We start from the raw sequence: 17,719 nt of genomic DNA, 5'->3' as shown, positions 1-17,719 counted from the left end.
GATAGTTCATCCATCTTTTTTTGTCTTGTTTCATGACATTCACCTGCTGGGCTTCTAACTACCTCAAACAAGAGGAAACTGTATTGCAAACAAGTAAGCGATAACGTATACTGATGTGTCCTATAAGAAAATAATGACAGTGTTCAAAAAAGTGTTGAATCAACTTTCTAAAATTGTGTCCCCATGTATGTAAGTTGGTGAGGTAAGTTTAAAACCTGTAGGCCTATGAAGGAAGGATTTATTGCAGGACAGTTTAGCAAATAAACGAGCAGAAGAGAGTAGGTTTCACACTGTGAAAAGCACTATTGGCGAAATAGCACAGACAGAGCCAGCCATGGTGACAAGTACATGCGGTCACAGCTGTGAGTTTATTGGCCTGCTTTACAACGGCTCAGCCAATCATAATCAAGGGCCGTAACTATCCCAGTGTTTCCCCTTTAACCTACCATTGCCTTGGGGTTGAGAAAGAAACAAAATATTTAATTTACCTAATTTATGTGCACTCCTTTCATTTCAACGACGGAGTATTAGGGCCACACTGAGGGGGGAAAAAAATCAGAGATTTCGAGAATGAAGTCATAATATTACGAGAAAATTGTTGTAATTTAATGAGAATAAAGTCAAATATTTACAAGAAAAAAGTTGTAATATTACGAGAATAAAGTCATAATTTTACGAGAAAAAAAGTTGTAATATTACGAGAATAAAGTCATAACTTTACGAGAAAAAAAAGGCATTTCCTCCTCCACAAAAGAGGCAATTTCCCCCAGGCCCGTGTGGTTCTTTCTTCGGAATAAACACAGTTTCTTGCACAATCTTTTCAAGGTCCTGATACTTATGATAATGTGGTGCTGATGTGCCAAAAGATTAAGTATTTCCTTATTTATGAAACCTATACTAAAGTATAACTTCACAAGATGCTCCACGTTCCTCATTTTCACACAGCTGCTCTATTTCCCCTCTAAAATAACACTTAAAATTACTACTTTATACTATTATGATTTTATTCTCATAATAGTACAACTTATTTTATTCTCGTAATCTCAGATTTATCTATATTTCCTCAATGTGGCCCTAATACGCCGTTGTACACTTCAGCTCAGTGTGAGTCTTTACTGCGTTTGTTTTCGCAAAAGACTATAGAAGCAAAGAGATGAAACTGTGTTTTTTTACATTTTGGACTGAAAAACGCTTATTATATTATAACATTTTATTATTCAACACAGGCCATTTCGGTAGAATATGACAATAGAATAGAAATAATTTTGTTTTATGGTTGTAGGGAACTCTTTAGCCTGGCGATTTACTGGCTTCCAGTAGTCGCTTTCAGTCCAAAATTGCGGAAGGGCCCTGATGTTGCAATGGAACATCTCTGTTTCACCGAAATATTAGCTAGCTGCTCTGTTTCAGCAAGTTTCAACAAAGTTTAAGCTGAAGAAACGTGCACGCAGGTTTAAATTCAACCGTGGTGTTCTTTCGGGAGATGCAGGGACTTAAACCAAGTAATAGTAACGTTAGACTCATCACTTATGCAGAGTAAATAACCATATAATGCCATAGCATAGCCCTCACCCCCCCAAAACAACAAGTGGAACGCTGAAAAAAGTCATATGGTCTGTTATTCAGCTCTCGGGGGTTATTTTTCTTATGAGGTGAGATATTTCCATATGTTTTATCACTTTGTTCTCCTTGGCACAAATCTGGAGGCTCATTATCTTGAAACATGGCGGACTTTATTGTTATCAGGGAGAGAGCAGTCACACATCTGTCATCTATATGTTCATTATCGTAAGTGTTATTTTTAATAATAGATGTTATTTATGATGCATTCAGATCTGGTTCAACATCAAAATACACATTGAAAAAGAAAATCACTTGATTTAAGCGCAGTAGTTCATAAGAAAAACAGCAATTTTGTTATCTTGAAATGTTGAGAAATACATATTTTTTAAATATCCTGCATCATAAAACAGTTGACTTGTGTTTTGTGTCAACCTGTCAACAGTTTTTTTGCGATATCTTGCCAAATCAGACAAAAAAAAACAAAAACAAACAGTATTGCAAAAATGAGTCTTGATTATGTAAAATTATTCAAACATGTCTTGTGAAAATATGAATATGGGACTTAATAACAGGCTAAATTATACAAGAAGGACATGTTCTGCAGCGCAGAGCAGGAGCAGGGCTGATTACCATCCTGGAGTTTGAGAAGTGGAACAACTTGTACAAAACAATTTAATGTGCTTTTGTGTGAAGTGCCGCCTCGGCAGGTCCGTATACTGTGCGACTGCTACAACACAGGAGGACATTTTCCCCCCGGCTGTGTAGCACATTTATTTTGGGAGCGGTCCAGGAGACAGCAGGACTCCTTGGCATGGTGAACCATGTTGGAAGAGATGAGAGTTGGGGTCTAAGCAGCAGCAGCCGACTTTGGTCTAACACATGAGGAAATGTCTGCTAACTGGGAGGACTGCCTCGCAGCTGGCAGCAGCCAGGCCTCTCTGACATACGCTGCGAATGGAAATAATGCTACGTTTTTTGTTTTTTTGTATTCATGACTCAACAGCGGGAGGGTGTAGGTGGCAGGGTGAAGGTAGTGGGTAGAGACACTGTCAGAGCCTGGAACAGAGGTCTCCAGTTTGATTCCTGCGACGGCAAACAATGAAATGTTGCAGCGTCTTTCAGCAAGACGGTGTCTACCTGCGCATTGAGTTTAAAGCTAAAATGTTGAATATACTATTCATGTTTGAATAAAGTGTGGGTGGTGAAACTCAATGCTTTTTTGGTGCAGATCAAAATGTGTCTGTAGTATCAAGTATCCAACTAAAAGTTGACAAAAATAAGGTCTAAAATGTTATACTCTACAGTACTATTGTGCAGCTGCTTGTGTTTAGAACATCCTTGAACGGAAAAAAAGGCTTTTGTAGTATTTTTAAAAACATGTTTCTATATATATGGTTTAAGTGGTTACAGATAATGGATGGATGGATGGATATTTCTATATATTGTTTTCTTTTTGTTGCCGAAACTTGGGTATTTACAATAGCACTGATTTGACGCCACAACAGGATGACATTGCATTTTGGTTTAGGCACAAAAATTACTTGGATAGTGGGAAAGTTCAAGGTTTGAGTTAAAATAAGTATTTTGTTAAGGTTAGAGAGGACTTTTGTTGTCATGGTTACAATAATCATAACTTGGTTACGGTCAGGGAACGACCGTGGTCCTATAGTTAAAAGAGGGTGCCCATCCACCCAGACTCTCTCCTCATAACTCCTGCAGCCGCCACAGAGCTTTGTCACTTTAACGTGTTGTTTTGGGGGCATTTCCTGAAAGGACTGATGCTGTTGCTTTTTTTTTGAGGACAGTCTTGTTTGAATCCCTTTCCTTCCTTTGGTTGTTTCTGCTGCGAGAAGTCCTCTGAACCAACATTAACCCTCAATCTTTGAATGATTTCTGTCTCCATTTTGGCTTCTTTGCTGCCTCTGATAGACGTCTTGTTTATTTATTTCATTTGTGCATATGCTGCAGAAGATTGTGTCAGACTCTGACATCTATTATCAGACATTGCAAAAGTTGAGATACGCAGCAGCTATATTGTTTATGTCTAGAGCAAATGATGAAAGCTAGACGACTTCTTTGAAATGTCTAAAACTTGTTTTTGTGATAGCAACAAGTATATCGACAGAATCAAAGGTCACTTGAGGCAAATATTTGGACTGAAATGTTTGGCTGAATATTGTGTTTCTCCATCCAAGTGTACTTTCCCTTCCTCGTGTTATGCTGTTGATTTCAATATGTGTAACTACTATTTTTACATGTAAAAATGGTGGAAAATATGGCTTTTTTAACAGACATTATAGGTCAGCTAGAATGGTACAGTAGCAGGCAATTAACCTGAAACACATAGAAGCAAGTCCAGCAGTAACTGTGCAGGTCTGAATGTCTTACAGCATCCTGCACTAAACACAAACATTACAATATTTTTGAACTAAAAGAAGTCTAATTTCCTCCCAGCTCACAGTGGATGTTTTGAAACTCAACACAGCTGAGGTTCAAAACATCAACACAGAGCGAGCTGAAAGGAAATTTGGGGATTTGGTCGAGCAGCAGCTAAATCAAGGAGTATATCTATATACTAGTGAAACCCTGCCCACCTGCTACAGGCTCCCCCCACTGCTCCAGTGGACCCTCCAGCTTCAGACCGGAGGGTTTTCAAGCCACTAGCCCACCTCCTGCTCTCCAGCCTCAGTTATTATGTCTGTCCTGTTTGTGCCTGTTGTTGCAGATGTTGATCTGGCTCTGTACGGCCTTACATCTGGGATTTATTCATGTATGCTTACTGCTTGTTTTGACTGTAAATAATCAAATATGGCTCACTGTTGAAACCAAAAAATAAACAGGTGGCCAAACAAATTCAGATGTAGACAAAAAAATCAGAACAGTGCGTGAAGTCCTGTGGTGTAAATGTGGCCTTTGACTTTGCACGGAGAGCAAGTGAAATAAATCCACCAACACTTTCTCTTCTTACACTGCAAAAATTCTCCATCTTATAAAACAATTTTTGTCTATTATTGAAAAGTCTTGTTTTTAGGGCTGTCAATCGATTAAAATATTTCATCACGATTAATCACATGATTCAGTTAATCGTGATTAATCGCACATTTTCTATCTGTTCAAAATGCACCTTAAAGGGAGATTTGTCAAGTATTTAATACTCTTATCAACATGGGAGTGGGCAAATATGCTTGCTTCATACAAATGTATGTATATATTTATTATTGGAAATCAATTATGAACACAAAACAATAACAAATATTGTCCGGAAACCCTCACAGGTACTGCATTTAACATAAAATATTTGCTCGAATCATAACAAACTCAAGCCCAACAGGCAACAACAGCTGTCAGTGTGTCAGTGTGCTGACTTGACTATAACTTGCCCCAAACTGCATGTGATTATCATAAAGTGGGCATGTCTGTAAAGGGGAGACTCGTGGGTACCCATAGAACCCATTTACATTCACATATCTTGAGGTTAGAGGTCAAGGGACCCCTTTGAAAATGGCCATGACAGTTTTTCCTTGCCAACATTTTGGAGCGTTATTTAGCCTCCTTTGCGAAAAGCTAGTTTGACATGGTTGATACCAAAGGATTGGATATATTAGATCCTAGTTTCATATGATGGCAGTATCTTCACTCTAGCTTTAAAACTGAGCCCGCTACAACCTAAAAATCCCAAATTGCCTTAAAACAAATTTGCGTTAACGCGTTATTGTGTTAACTTTGACAGCCCTATCTTGTTTACTTACCTACTTACTTGACTTGTTTCAATGAGTGTATCAGAAAGAAGACAAAATAATGCACGAGAATGAAGAAAAATCACACTTGAATCCAGAGACTCTTGACCGTGTTTAATGAAAAGCAATAGTTCAAAGAAACAAGTGAGTGCTAAAGGTAAACATAATGTTTTTTATTGTTCTGTTTGCAGTTGTATACATCTGCGGGCCTCTGGAGACTTTCCTGGACATCATGAAACTGTTTCAGAGTGAGATCCAGGACCCAGAAAACTACGCCATTTTCTACCTGGACGTGTTTGCGGAGAGTTTGGCGGATCGCAAACCGTGGCAGAACACCGACGCTGCCTGGGCCGATCCCATCAAGGTCTTTAAGGTACAACGAACACACATACACACGTATGCACACACGTACACAGTATGTAGCAGCAGCCGTGCATCTGTTGATAAATTGAGACCGTGTTCGCATTCTTTGTAGATTTATTGAACGTGGGCTGTCACTGTTTCACTCGCTTTTGTAATTGGATGCAGGAAATAATACAAGTCCAAAACCACCATTTGGCATGAGAAATGGAGGTCCCTGACAACGCATATTTTATTCGCTGCTTCTGTTCGTTTTCTCCCTAAATCCCATAATCGTTATCAGGCTCTTCTTACCGAGAAACACAGAATGAAGTCCTCAAATCCAGCTGAAAGCTGACAGTTGGTTCAAATACTTTCAGGATCATTTGTTTCTAATTAAATCACCTCGTTCCAAGAAGTTTCTTCAAACAAATCAACATCATGGGAAGCTTTTATGGTAATGACACACATGTATGTGCACTCTAACTGATGATCTCAGGAGGCTACATCATTTCTGCCAAGGGGTGGGCGAATGGAGTCTTCCAAAGGACAAGGACCCCTCGAACCTTTCGACCACATTAAGGCTTGAAATTCTTGCTCGACATTAATGAATGGGGGAAGTGGGGGAGGAAGTGTTTTCACAGGAAGCCATTTAGCCACACAAATTAATGTACTGAGACATAAGAGAGTAGGCACAGATGTGTCGCTCGTCTAATTTATCTCCCTAAATGTCACACTGGCTTCTCTTAATTCTCTTTAATTTAGTGCTCACAAAGTTTTGATGGAGAGCGACTTCCTGAATATAAATCCAGCATAATATCAAATTGATTACGGCAATTTCTGTCATAATGGACTCAACATATGTTCGTTTAAAATGCTTAAAACGGTTGAAACATTAACTTAAGAATAAAGAAAGATAATGAATAATCCTTTGCTTTCCATTTTGCAGGACTTAAAGGTGACTTAGTGTTAATGCATTCAAGATATTGTGCTATGATAACTATGCCTGTTCACAAAGGTTACATTTATTTCAAGAAGAAAGCTTTAAACACATCTCAGTATCTGTTTATCTGAACTGCTCCTAACCTTGAACCTGAACAAAATTGTGGCTCCCATTTTTGCTGATCATGCGTTAATTTGTCTGCGAGCCATAACAGGCCTCATTATGGCAGTATGCTTCCTTCTGAGCAATTATTGCCTGTAGTTAGTGATGGGATTCCAATAACTTTTGTGACATGAAAAACGATATAGCTCTTCCAGTTGAGAGCAAAGCGAGTGGGTTTCCTAGAAATGTCTAAAACTTGTTTTAGTGACAGCAGGAAGTTTATCGACAGAATGAAAGGTCAAATATTTGGGCTGAAATGTTTGGCTGAATATTTTATTTCTCCATCCAAACACTTCATCTGTTTGTGTCTCCTCCAGTCCGTTTTCGTCATAACGTACCGGCCTCCTGATAATCCAGAGTACAAAGACTTCCAGAAGAGACTCCATGCCAGAGCTCAGAGGGAGTTCGGTGTGCACTTGGAACCATCGTTGGTGAGTTACAGCCTATGAAAACCGTGTGCCGTCTCAGCAGCATCACGACCTCTTTAATCTTTTATAAGATATTCAGTGCCGAAAAATCCCCACTGTGCAGTGTAATTGGCAGCAGTTAATGATGAATGATGTTGACAATGATGTTAGCAATTATTACTTTCCCCTCCTTTTATTACTGCTTTCATCTCAGCTATTAAAGGGACTCTATGGAAGAATTGGAAATTGCTTGTTAAGAGTGACACCTGTGGCCGTTAAGTCAACTACAGTCAGTGTCCTGTTGCTCGCGTGCGCGGTCAAAACAGTGAGGCCACACACGAGACTGAATGCAATTGACGGGCATCATGTTGATTAACGTTAGTAACATTAGCCAGCTAAAAGCTCAATATCAATATATATATCACATGCTTGGCAGTAATGTTAGCTCACCAAACGAAGGTCCCTCCATGTATCGAAGGCCTGGTCGATGTTGATCCTAGTGTTAACTTTTCCTGCTTTAGCCTCCCGACCGTAGTCAGAAGGCACAGGGGAGACACCGTAGTTTTGGTCTCCTGGGCCGGAGTCGATAACGTTACTCACTCCGGAGTTAACTCCCATCATTTCACTCAGCAGCAGGGAAACAAGACACGGGAAATCTCTGTTGGTCTTGAGGAGCTGCAGCATTTATTTCTGCACAAACTGCTCGCTCGTTTTCTCACACACTTGCTGCCGCTCTCTCTCTCTTGCTTCACCACTCACTTCCCACGTGCACACACACTCCCACAACACTAGTTTTTTCTCCGACGTCGGTCAGATTCCTGTTTTGCAAGACAGACTTCTCTAGATATAACTTTGTTTTTTTTGTACTTCCGTGGAGTTTGTGTTGGAGTCTGAGTTGTGATGGGGGCTTTGTCGTTTGTTGGAGTTAGCGGACTCCATTTCTAACTTAACGTTAGCTATGGTTGCACACTGTTATCCCTGTAAGTGGAGCTGAAAATAAAGGCACTTGCAAGCATGCATGATGTCAAATCCGTTCGATTTTCGCAATAAAAAACGATTAAAAAACGTTTAAAAACTAACTTACACTCCCTTTAAGTATGGGAGTTTCACTAAAGAACAGTAGACTGTACTTTTTAAAATTAATTATCATTTGGTGTGTTTGTTGGTATTTGGCCAAAATCGCATCATTTTCATAGAAGCAGGCTTTTGAATGTTGGCTGAAGGATAGCCATTTCCTCCCTTAAATATTAGATATTTTATTTCATCATTAAGGTCCTCAATCATAGCTGTTGTATCTAAAAAATTCCCATAGTCGCTGGTTGTTCAAAATTACATCTCTCTCCTCCTAGATGGACTTCATCGCCGGCAGCTTCTATGACGGTTTTGTGTTGTACGCAACGGCTTTGGATGAGACGCTGGCAGACGGTGGAGCCCAGAACGACGGCATTAACATCACGATGAGGACGCAGAACCGCAGCTTCTGGGGTGAGCAAATGTGGTTTAACTCCTTCATACATTAGAGTAGGATTTAAAAGATAAATGTTGGACTGTGACAACCTGTTATATTTCTACTGTTTATTGCAGAAGTCACTCTCCTTAAAGCCATGGCTGCCTCTCAGATAACAGGGATAAACATGTAGTGAGGTCAAGTGACCGGCCCAGCTGGATGTTAATGGAAAGCACCGTTGAACCCAAAATGTGATTAAACTATAACCCTTCAACACAATCATTACAGTGTTATTGAACAGTTATCACACAGCACTCTAGTTAATAGTCCATTTAAAGCCTGACGTGGGTGCTCACACACTTCCTTGTTTTCTTTGCTGGCTGCCAGATCTGCGCTCACATCAGAAGCAGAACACCGGGATGTTGTTGCTTCAGATTAAAAGGGTTGATGAGGGTTTTGTTTTGCTCAGCGTGATAAGAAGAAAAAAACAAGGAAAATAGGGCCAATGTTGAAAATAATAATGGAAACTTGTGTGGATGTTTTGACGATGTTACCTGGTATTACAGAAGGAAAGACTTCTTCATCCAATACTGGCTCAGAAAATGCATTTTCTTCTACTTAGAGGTCCTGTTTCAACTATTTTTCATGACAGTTAAGAGAGACAAGAAGAATGTAGAGCTATAAAGTGATAAAGTGATGCTGCTGATTCATTTTAAACAAAACTAAATGACATAGGCAGTACATCAAATCAGCAAAAGTACTGTACTGATAGGGGGGGACAAAGAATCCAAGTTTATAATGCAAATACTTGAAGATGCAGTCCAAATTTGAATGGGAGCAGATGCAATGAGCACTTTTCAGTTTGGATAAGGACCATACTATATGACGTTGAATCAGACCCTTAATGTGGACATTGTTTGTGTTTTTAGGAGTGACTGGACTTGTTACCACAGACCACAAAAACGCCAGGGATATAGACGTCAACCTGTGGGCGATGACCAACCAGGAGACAGGAGAGTACGGGGTGAGTCCTGCTTTCACTGTCACTGTAATTGATTTGATTTGTGTTTAATGTGTTTGTGATCTTCAACAGAGTTTGATATGGTGGGTAGTAGATACTGAACAGACATTTTGGATGTGGACTATTCCTTTATAGCTCTAGTGTAATCTAAAGAGATGGTACCATTAAAGATAGACTATAGGAGTAGAACGGACATTCCCATTCAAATCAACGTAGCAGGATGGTCACATTTTTATGTGTACTCTCGCCATAGCGACTGTTGTAGCAGGCTGACCGCCACATAAACTGACTTACGGCAAGTCGCGGACTCACTGAGGTGAAGTTTGAAGTAACGATTAAAACGAGCAGTAGAGTAGTAACGTTACGAGGCACATAGAAAATGTAAATGAGTCAAATTGAACACCTTAATGATTCTTCCACACACTCTTGTCACAGCGGAGGAAAGAATATTGCTGTTGTCAAATGAATGACAACTTTGTTTGGCTCGTTCTTATTAAAAATAAGAGCTAGAATAAGCTCAATTACCACAGCAAACAGTTCAATGACCCTTCTACTCCTATTGTATTTCTAGGGATGATACTTTTCTACTGTGGTGCGAAATGGTTTTGCATGAAACAGGAGGTTTGGCAGCGGATTTAATGTCATGGGGGAAACTGATTTAAAAGAACAGAAGTCAATGAGTCAAAGGCTGCAAAATAAACATGGATATTGGATCGAACAGAGGTGAAGAGCAGAGAGGTCAGCTGACTGGACCAAAATCTCTGCTAACACTTTATTGGATTGGATTTTCATAAATACAATGAGTGCAAGAATAGTCATTGACTAAATGTTGGACATTTTGCAGGAAAATGATGGTATCTTAATAGAAAAGTATATGCGATTTTCACATGTTTTCTATCAAACCTGTATTTGGACTGTAATGACAGATTGTGGAACGATGCATCCAGGGGCACACAGATTGTCACGGAGAGCGGTGGCAGTCTGTAAGCAGATTTGGCATAGAGACATTTTTGTTGGGCATGGACGGAGCTGATAAGCAAATGAGGAAGGACTCAGTCGACCTTTTTCTTACATACCATGTTATCATTATTCTTAGCTTTTTAACACTAGTGCTATATACTGGTGCTGGTTTTGAGTCTCAAAACCAGCACCAGTTTTTTGATCCCATTGTTTGGGACATATAAACATAATTTTGTATAAATCATTTCTTGTCATCGCTCTGCTGTTGGCTGTCTTATTAAAGCACCTCCCAAAAACAACCCTTTTTCATTAAACAAGAGGTCAGAGTTCCCAAATATGAAATGCTGAGTTAACACAAACTGTCATACTAGAACTTTGCCCAAATAAAATAGTCTAAACGTGGCAGAATTTTTTGATTAAGTCATGGATCAGAGAACAAGTAACAAGACTACAAATCTTACAGGACATTAGATGTCAGCTTTTGGTACTTGACTGTTTTCAATCCTCAAGGTTCTGTATTTGTCATTTGTCAATTCTAGCAAAGCAGCAATGAAAATCTTTGGTCTCAGGTTCCTTCATCAATGCTCATAAAATATGTATATATAAAAGGGGAAATCAAAAAAGTAAAAGCAAAATTATAATGTAAGGCATAAAATAATTACTTAACTTAAATATAAACATAAGTAAATATAAAATAGTAATGTAAATTTGTAATTTTGTTGAAGGAAAATGATGAATGCTACAAACACATTGTACCAAAAAAGAGCTGAGGTTCAATTATAAACATTTTAATGACCATAATTACTGTAAGTATTAATAATATTCATCAAAATAAACACATAAATCATGTCTCCTACAAAAATCAACAACTTTGTCGTCATTTAGTTATTCATGAATCAATTTCAGTCTCAGTTTGTGGAGCTGTCGACACAGATTAATGTCTGAAAACAATGCAGGTTTAATTCACTTCATGTGTCAATAATTAGCAATTTAAAATCCTAAATTCTTGTCAGCATAATATGCGTTTAAAACCTCAGCCTTTGCTCGTCTTTGGCTTTTGATGCGATGCAAGCGAATGGATATTACTATCTGGGACATATTCTGGGGTCCTGACTTCTCTAATGATAAGATGCATAAAACCTCAAACTTCCCTCGCAGTCCAATGAAAATATGTGTGCATGTTGTGCTCTGCAAACACTGTTGTGAACGGCACCAGTGTGTTTATTTTCTCCTCTGAGGGGAGAAGAAGTGGGTTAGCTATAGACTTCAGTTAGAATTTCATAGCGGTCCTCAGAGGCTGTCAGCGTGACTTCCTGGTCTCATTTATCCTCGGCTTTTAATTGGTCCATTTATACGACCAATTGACCCGAGTAACCAGCAGCCGGGTTGAAAACAGCACAGGTTGATTTCAGCTTTCACAATCTCAGACTGCTGAATATAATGAAATAGAATATCAATATCAAAATGACGCTGATTTATTTTGATGGATGGCTGACTATACTATATATATTTTATGTGTTGTTTGTTGTTGTTTTTCAATAAGCTGTCAAATTATGACTCTGCTTATATATGATAGCAATTACGGAAAAAAGACACACTCCATCATACTCCTGTTTTAGTTGTATATCTTACATTGCTGCTCACATTGCTATTGACATAATAAATCTGACTGAATGCGGTGTTGTTCCACAGTGGATGTACAGGTGTTTTAAACATCTGAACACATAATAATACACGTAATATGATCTTACTATAAACTTACAAATGTTATTTTTGTGAGGACAAGAGTTAACCTAAATAGGGAGGTACATTATATGGCCAAACGTTTTGGGACACTCCTGTCCACATATCTCTGTGACAAAGAGAAATCCTAAAAGCGTACTCAAGAGATTTAACATTGCACTCCTGTAACGTTGTCTTCAGACCTAACCATAAACTGTACATAAGAAATGGACCTAGTGTTTGGTATGTAGGCCGTCACCATCTTGATTTTTTGGAACCAGCAATGACACAAGAGGGTGGAGCTAAGTACATATGGTCTATTTGACTCTAAATGGGACCATAATTAACTAAATGAACATCATGCTGTATTGAAGAAGACTTGAAACTAGCAATTGAGACCATAAACTCATGTTTACAATGTTTACTGAGGTAATAAATCAAGTGAGAAGTATAGGCTCATTTTCTCATAGACTTCTATACAATCAGACGTCTTTTTGCAACCAGAGGAGTCGCCCCCTGCTGGCTATTAGAAATAATGCAAGTTTAAGGCACTTCAGCATTGGCTTCACATTCCTGTTTCAACATGACAATGCCTTCTTGGACAAAAGTTAGGTCCTTAAAGAAATCTTCATCACATACAATATGGGTGTAGTGTGGCAGGTATCCACGAACATTTGGCCACATTGTGTATATTCCATGTTTTCAACATATATTTACTCTTTATGTATATCATTTATATCCTATCAATAAATTGTTTAAGCTGCAGAGGAAGTAAGCAGAACTATCCAGCCTCAGTTTGCAGACTTGAAGGCATTAGAGGTTTTAAGAGTGCAGTGAAGTAAACACAGGCCCCTGAACTGAGATACGGCAGCTATTTCAGACGGCGCTCCCTCTGCCCCTTCACCCATCACATTCTGCAGTGTTTTGATGACCCTCTGTCGGGGTGACGGCCTTTACGGTTTTAGCAGAGACGACACAACACTCTGGGAGCATGGTTGGAAAACAAAAAAAAAAAACTCCTCAGGCTAGTCAGAAACACAGGAGTCGTGTTTCACAGCAGGACAACAGATGCTGCTCATGAGAGGCCGTACCGTCAAAATAAAGCTCACACATACACAGACTATTCAGGATGAAACATCCGCTGTCTCAACTACTGAAGCCAAGACCTGAAATTATTATTTTAGCCTTGTTGTTTGTGTGAAGTCACAACTGACCTATCTTGTTTTCTTAAGATATGAAAATGTTGTCTCATAATTGTGACTGAATTATCTGATTATATTGACACATTAGCTCAGTTTTTTATTTATTCAGAGATAATGATTGATTTCTTATTTGATCTCAAGGCAAGTTAAAAGTCTCATCACATAATAGACCTTCACATAATCTCGGGGTAATTAAATAATAAGTCCAAAAATTGTGAATTTAATTGGAAGTAACGAGATAATTGAGTCGTGATCTTGTAGTAATTGGGGCTTTTGAAGAAGATAATTTGTTAAATTACTGCTGCATCCTACATACTTAGAGGAACAGCGTGACATTTTACTCACATTAACTTTTGTCGTCGTCACTGTGAGGTTACCAGGCAACCAGCGGAGACTCCAGGACAGAAATTTGTAATGCATTATGGTATAGTTTTAATATTGTAGTGAGCATAGATCCACTAGATATTACAGTGCATTGTGGCAATCAATAAGTGTCCTCAAATGTATTCCACAAATTTGAATTACATGTCGGACACTAAAGAAAAAAATGACTGACCACGTAATAGCGTCCTAAAAAGTGAATAGTGATTCATTCTGGACACAGCCATAGACATTTGAAATAACGCAAATACTCAAAATCAATTCTTAGACAATTTGAGACAGTAGAGACCACAGCTAAAGAGTTGGAAAGAAGACTAAGAGTCTGCAGCCATGCTAACAGTTGTGAAACTAACAAATGTGATGTCATATTTCATATGGGAGCTAGTGGAACAGCGGCTATAGCCTGGAGGTGACATCTGCGCACCCTCCGTGATTGCACAACAACTGATAAACAATGTCATCAACATCGTCCTTAACAATAAATGGATAACATTATAAATTGCTATGGGAACATGCTGTGAAGTGAGCTTACAACAGGCTCAACGTAGCTTTACTTTCATCCATTTAGATGAGCATTTTCCTCTGTGTTTGCAGCTTGTTGCGTACTATAATGGAACCACCAAAGACATCATTTGGTCCCAGACAGAGAGGATCCACTGGCCCAACGGGGGCCCGCCGCTGGATAACCCCCCCTGTGTGTTTTCCACAGACGACCCCTCTTGCAATGATGGTATGTCAACTCCGCCTCATCCTTCATAACAACACACTTAACTCTCTACTTAGAGTTAAATCTGCCTACAGATGTTTCTGAAGAGAAGAATTCTCTAGAAACAAGATGCAAACGGTTGACTAATGGACACACACATATTTCGGGAAATTGCATGAAAAGAATTATGACAAGGAAGTTCATGCACAACATTATTCCACACTTAATGGCAGATTCTTTCTCTTGACTTAGAGTGAGATTGAATCGCTCATCAGATGGATATTACAGTGCACTAATGCTTTGTTCATATTATCACTGTCATCTCTTCACGGCTTGTGATATTTTCATTGATGCCGTGATGATAAATGTGTTGTTTTTCTTCAATTTCAATCCCAACCCTCTTCCACAATGAAGTGAAAGAGCAACATGTAGAAGTATAATATTTGCTCGAATAACAAGGCGGGGGTGAAAGATAAGTGCTGGAAATGGTCTTTGTTGCATGAACGGAGTGACAGTTTCAGAGGGAAATGTCACCGATGATGAACTGAGGAGGAAAACCACTGCAATTATAAATGTATTTGGGTGTGAAGGAGGGATAATGAGTGGAGGAGCAATAAATCTGACTCCCGTCACAAATCCGAAGCCATCCGCAAATAGTTTGCAGAGTTGAGAGCCTGGATGTCGCCTTCACCAGTGTCGCTTTCAGCACCAAGGACAATGAGTGTTCAGGACTTCGATGAAACATATTGACATGTACGGACACACAAAGCACAATGACAGCAGTGTCTCGTCTACAGAGTAAAGAAACGGAGAATCTTAGCATACTGTAGTCGTTTTGCTATTCTAGGCTAAACGTTTCCTGGCTCAGTCTGGTCTCCTAAAATTTCCGTTTCCATACAACGAAACTGCGCTGTCACATTGACTACATTTTGATGGAAACCTATTTTTTTTCCAGATTACATTTGTTTTTTACGTATCACAAATACATTTCTAATCACAGCCTGTGGGAATCTGCGTAGGGCATCCTTGTTTCCTAAAAATGTAGATCCCATACAACTAAACAACATCCTCAATTACGTTTGGAGGGAAACAAATTTTGTTGCAGATTACGTTTGTCTTGAACGTATCCCAAATAGTCCACGGACAGCCACTTTGAGTGACGTAGTACAACGAGCAATGGGCAGAGGTGACCATTAATGAAAGTTGCGTTGAATAATAACATTATTGGCCTAATAATGTGTATAAAAAACAAGACAGTCCACTAAGGGAGGGCGGGAGGGTCAAACAAACACAGGAGTTTCCCCCAGGAGACTGCTGTTTGTGTCCCGTGTGAAACTAAAAGTCAGAGTTCACCTGCGTCATTTTGAGCCAAACCATGATGATGTGAATAATGTAACAAATGTACTTATTTTAAGCCAAACCATCATGTTTTACTAAACCTCACCAAATAGTTTGTTGCATTTCTGTTTTTGTTTCAACTTATAACATCAACCACGTGTTTAAAAATTCTGCAAACGTAATCTGAGAGAAAATACGTTTCCCTCGAAGCATAATAGAGACGTAGTAATGATGGTGTAGCCAGCGGATATCGAAGTCAAGTCTTCCCTTCTCCGTGCGCTGCTCATTGTTGACAGTCCGATTAGCAACTTGTACGACGTGTACGACTGGATTGTTGCACAAGTAGCCAGTTTACAAGCTCATTTTAAACCAATAAAAAGCTAAATCATCGACAGACAATAGCTGGTTGGTTCCCAGATTGCATTATGGCCAATCCGTTCCCCCTCTTTTGCTCTCTACACGGACCGTTTACCTATTCAACCAATGCCTGCTCAAACATGATTGGTAAGGGAACGTCATTTTGTTGGAGACAGGGTTTGTCTGGCTCCAGCTGGGTAAATCTTCTCATCTCAATCTTGGAATGAAAGCAAACGTGTATTCCAAAATGTTGAACTATTCCTTTAATGTTTGCTATTTTACCGTATTTGCAGGTAAGAGAACACAAACACAAAAGATATTTTTGTCCATGATGTGGAAAGTGATGTGCTTTCTTTGTAAATTTCCAAAAATGTATAGATTTACACAGCTACGCAAAATTTGAACACAATTTAATATCTGCTCATAGTGAACCTGCTGAATAATATAGACTGTAATTGCTCGTTTACAGGTCTTCAGTTCACTGTAAAGCAGTGAAGTGAAACATCTTCTGGTGTTGACAAGTGTTAGAAATGATGTTTCCCTAATGATGAGTATCATCTTATCCTGCGATTTACAGCAGGTGGTACAATTAGTCTCCATTAGGGCTTTAAATATCTATCAGGAATGTCAGAGAGGTGTAATTGTGTGAAATTGTTGCCGGTTTTTGTGGTTGACATATTGCTAAAGCACTGCAGCTGTACTTCAGGAAGTCACAGCTGTGTTTTTCACAGCACAGCGCTCTTTTTTCTTCTCTCTTTTCAAAGATATGAATGTGGACATCTGTTGAACATATGAGAGACAACTGAGTGTGGAATCCTTCTTCTCCTGTTTTCCAGGTCATCTACCAGTTCTGGGTATCGTAGCTGTGGGATCCGGTTTGGCGCTCATCATTTTTGGAATCTCCAGCTTCCTCATTTACAGGTGAGTTTGATTACGCCGAGCTGACGCTTCCTGTCTGTGCTGCTTTTTAGCTCAAACAGTAGAAATGCAGATATTACTTCTTTTTTTTTCCTCTCAAAGAAGGAGAGAAAGAGAGAAAGATGTGTGTTTGAAACAGAATTTATGGGTCATGCTGCTATAGGTGCCAGTGTGGTATTTACTCAATTGTTGCCACGGCAACGGCTCAGCAGGTGACGGCGTTAAAGCAGCGGTGAAGTGTGTTTAAGCTGCCAAGTGAGCTCATATACTGGCCTACAACAACAACAACCCCTCACTGCAATTCTCACTTAATGATCATCAGTGTGTTCATTAAGTTCAGTTTCATTTGTGCTGGATTAAAGCTAATCGCTACCTATTTTAATAATTCACTCGAATGCTGATGTCAGATGAAAAACCAGTCAAGGTGATTGTGTGCTTCTCTCAAAGGATGTTTGTTTGTTTATTAAAGTCTTTTGGCAAATATGTCTGGTTTTCAACTTGAAAACAAGGCTGTTT

The 17,719-nt window shown here is 39.2% G+C and overlaps 1 protein-coding gene across 2 annotated transcripts in view; it reads left to right on the top strand.

Annotated features, from left to right (window-relative positions):
• LOC119478336 (atrial natriuretic peptide receptor 2) overlaps positions 1-17,719 on the top strand; it is a 66,980-nt gene that overhangs the window by 9,598 nt on the left and 39,663 nt on the right. For both annotated transcript variants that reach the window (XM_037753006.1, XM_037753007.1), the window contains exons 2-7: positions 5,492-5,673; positions 7,062-7,175; positions 8,501-8,636; positions 9,528-9,622; positions 14,479-14,614; positions 17,122-17,206. In XM_037753006.1, coding sequence (XP_037608934.1) covers positions 5,492-5,673; positions 7,062-7,175; positions 8,501-8,636; positions 9,528-9,622; positions 14,479-14,614; positions 17,122-17,206 — 748 coding nt within the window. The remainder of the gene's footprint in view (positions 1-5,491; positions 5,674-7,061; positions 7,176-8,500; positions 8,637-9,527; positions 9,623-14,478; positions 14,615-17,121; positions 17,207-17,719) is intronic.

The sequence above is a fragment of the Sebastes umbrosus genome, chromosome 19, assembly GCF_015220745.1.
Source record: "Sebastes umbrosus isolate fSebUmb1 chromosome 19, fSebUmb1.pri, whole genome shotgun sequence".
NCBI classification, from domain to species: Eukaryota; Metazoa; Chordata; class Actinopteri; order Perciformes; family Sebastidae; genus Sebastes; species Sebastes umbrosus.
Note: the sequence above shows the minus strand (reverse complement) of the source record. Positions and strands in the feature narration are given on the sequence as shown.